General features: G+C 54.9%; 2 protein-coding genes across 2 annotated transcripts in view; one reads left to right on the forward strand and one right to left on the reverse strand.

Moving 5' to 3' along the window:
* PTSG_07648 (uncharacterized protein) overlaps nucleotides 1-965 on the forward strand; it is a gene marked incomplete at its 5' end in the record, with an annotated part of 8,858 nt that extends 7,893 nt beyond the window's left edge. Inside the window, 2 exons of the mRNA XM_004991388.1 lie at nucleotides 195-289; nucleotides 573-965. Of these exons, the coding sequence (XP_004991445.1) occupies nucleotides 195-289; nucleotides 573-723 (246 nt within the window). The 3' untranslated portion in view covers nucleotides 724-965. The remainder of the gene's footprint in view (nucleotides 1-194; nucleotides 290-572) is intronic.
* Nucleotides 966-1,131: 166 nt separating this feature from the next.
* PTSG_07649 (uncharacterized protein) overlaps nucleotides 1,132-2,500 on the reverse strand; it is a gene marked incomplete at its 5' end in the record, with an annotated part of 5,495 nt that continues 4,126 nt past the window's right edge. The window contains 3 exons of the mRNA XM_004991389.1: nucleotides 1,132-1,520; nucleotides 1,699-2,196; nucleotides 2,408-2,500. The exon at nucleotides 2,408-2,500 is cut by the window's right edge and continues 261 nt beyond it. Coding sequence (XP_004991446.1) covers nucleotides 1,243-1,520; nucleotides 1,699-2,196; nucleotides 2,408-2,500 — 869 coding nt within the window. The 3' untranslated portion in view covers nucleotides 1,132-1,242. The remainder of the gene's footprint in view (nucleotides 1,521-1,698; nucleotides 2,197-2,407) is intronic.

Genomic DNA, 2,500 nt, shown 5'->3' on the forward strand with positions numbered 1-2,500 from the left:
GTCGTGTGTGTGTGTGTGTGTGTGTCTGTGTCTGTGTCTGTGTCTGTTCTGTGTCTGTGTGTGTGTGTCTGTGTGTGTGTGTCTGTGTGTGTGTGTGTGTGTGTGTGTGTGTGTAGCGGTTGCGCTCGCTTGATGTGAGCTCTCGGCTCTTCATCCCCTTCATAATTCCTCACCCTCAACACACATGCATGCAGGCCATGAAGACCACGCCGTACTTCTCTGTTCAGCTGCCGGACGGCGCCGTCTATCTTGCCGTCATCACAGGCGCGTTCCCGCTCCAGTTTGGCAGGTCAGTTTTGAAAACACATTCTGTGTCTGTGTGTCAGAGAGAGAGAGAGAGTGTGTGTGTGTGTGCGTGTGTGTGTGTGTGTGTGTGTGTCTGTCTGTCTGTCAGTGTCTGTGTGTGTCTGTGTGTCTGTGTGTCTGTGTGTGTGCCTGTGGGTCCGTGTTTACGTGTCTGCTTTACAGCAGTGAATTCGACTGCACCTTCAATGCGCTGTGTTCACTGCGCACCTCAGCTCCAAAAGGTCTCACTGTCACACGCAAACCACACTACACGTATGCACGCGTAGGGAGGTGCTGTGCTCCCCAGCGCTGCTCAATACGCCCGATCGCATTGAGTGGAAGCGGTGTGTGCTCGGTAAAGACGAAGAGACAGAACAGGCGCGTGCGTATCGCAAGCGGTTTGCAGAGTACGACCCCTTTGTTAAGCGCAAGGACTGAGGGTTGGGTTGATTCGCATGACGGCAGTAGTCATTCATTCATCCAACGCAGCCATCCAAGCATTCATCCAAAGCAGCCAATGAAGTCACCCGCCGTTCAAGTCGAGCATCTAAACCAAACCACCACCTCCTTCCCTCTGCTTCCTCGTTCTTCCTTTGTCTGCTCGCGTTCTGTTGAGCAAAGCATCTCCCATTCCATTTCATTCTTCAATCAACAACAGAATAGAGACAACGCAATGGACACCTGTGCCAACAACTGTAACTGGCTGAACAGAACAAACACACAATGTGGTGGCAACAAAGCAAGAATCAAAGCAGACACAGGGCGCATGACACACGTGTACAAGCCAGAAAGGTGACAGCCAACAACGACTACATACACGCCTGCACACACACACACACACACACACACACACACACACACACACACAAATGCACACAACAAAACAAGAGCAACTTATTCTACAAAACCGTTCATTGGCAACAAAGACAGCAATGCAAGAAGAAGCCACATGAGTCATCATTGGCCGTACAGCGATCGCATCTGCTGCTTTGCTCGCTGCAGCGTCTCGTGCGCCAGCTCATAAGTGCTGCCACTCATGGCGGTCTGATCGCCGATGGCGCTGGCGCGCAGTGTGTGGAATGTGCGGGAGGCGTGTGCGCCGGCATCACCCTCTTCAGCAGAGAGCGGTACCCACTCGTCAGCGGGGACCTGGCGTGCGTCGTACATGTGATACGACGATGCCGGCCACGACCCGCTCGCGTGCGCCCGCGAATCACCCGCCTCCGCAAAAGCGCCTGATGTTGGTTGAGTGTTTGTTGGTTTCATGGATTGAGCGAATGTGATGTCGTTGTGAGTGGCGATTCAAAGCACCCACACACACACACACACACACACACACACACACACACACACACACACACACACACACACACACACACACACACACACACACACACGCCGCGATGTGCGCACCTTGTCGCGTGGTCGTGGTCGACTGCTGTGCCTGCAGGTCCACTGGCATAACGCGGCGGTGAAACAGAGGAGAGCCTGCAGTTGCTGCTGCCGATGATGACGACGAGAACGACGAGGACGATGGCAACGAGAACACAGCAGGAGGCTGCTGCCGTGGCTGGTGTGGCTTGTGCTGGGACCGTGCCTGCTGCTGCTCCTGCCTGTACCGCCGCTGTCGCTGCTGGTGCACGTGTGTGCGTCGGTGTTTTGGCGACAATTCCCCAGCGACGTTTTGTCGAGCCGGCATGCGTTCGTCCTCCACGGGCACATGCACACGTGATGGTGGTGATGGCGGTGCATTAGCACGCCCTGCACTCGCAGCATGTTGTGGGTGTTGCTGCTGCTGCTGCTGCTGTGGCTGTGGGTGCTGTTGTTGAGCACTTGTTGTGCGGCTGTCCACGTTGCGATTGCGTTGACGGACACGGTATGATGCTGCCTCCTCCGCCGCTCGCTCTTGCTCTGTGCAGAAGTGATGAGTGTTTGGGACCGGGGTGGTTGCAGACGCGCTTGTGAGTATCCAATGCACGATGTTGACGTTGAGCTTGGTACAGCTGAAACACACCCACAGAGAGAGAGAGAGAGACATGCGCGCGATCGAGCAAGAATACTCGCGATCAATCACACGCAAAACTGCACGCACTGTCCAACCCATCCACAGCTTTGTGTTTACCTCTGCCGATGGACTCAAAGTACTCGACAACATTTGATCCATCAAGTTGGTGCTGGCGCAGCTGCTGCGCAACATCGCGGTCGCATTTGTACT

The sequence above is a fragment of the Salpingoeca rosetta genome, assembly GCF_000188695.1.
Source record: "Salpingoeca rosetta unplaced genomic scaffold supercont1.20, whole genome shotgun sequence".
In the NCBI taxonomy this organism is placed as follows: Eukaryota; class Choanoflagellata; order Craspedida; family Salpingoecidae; genus Salpingoeca; species Salpingoeca rosetta.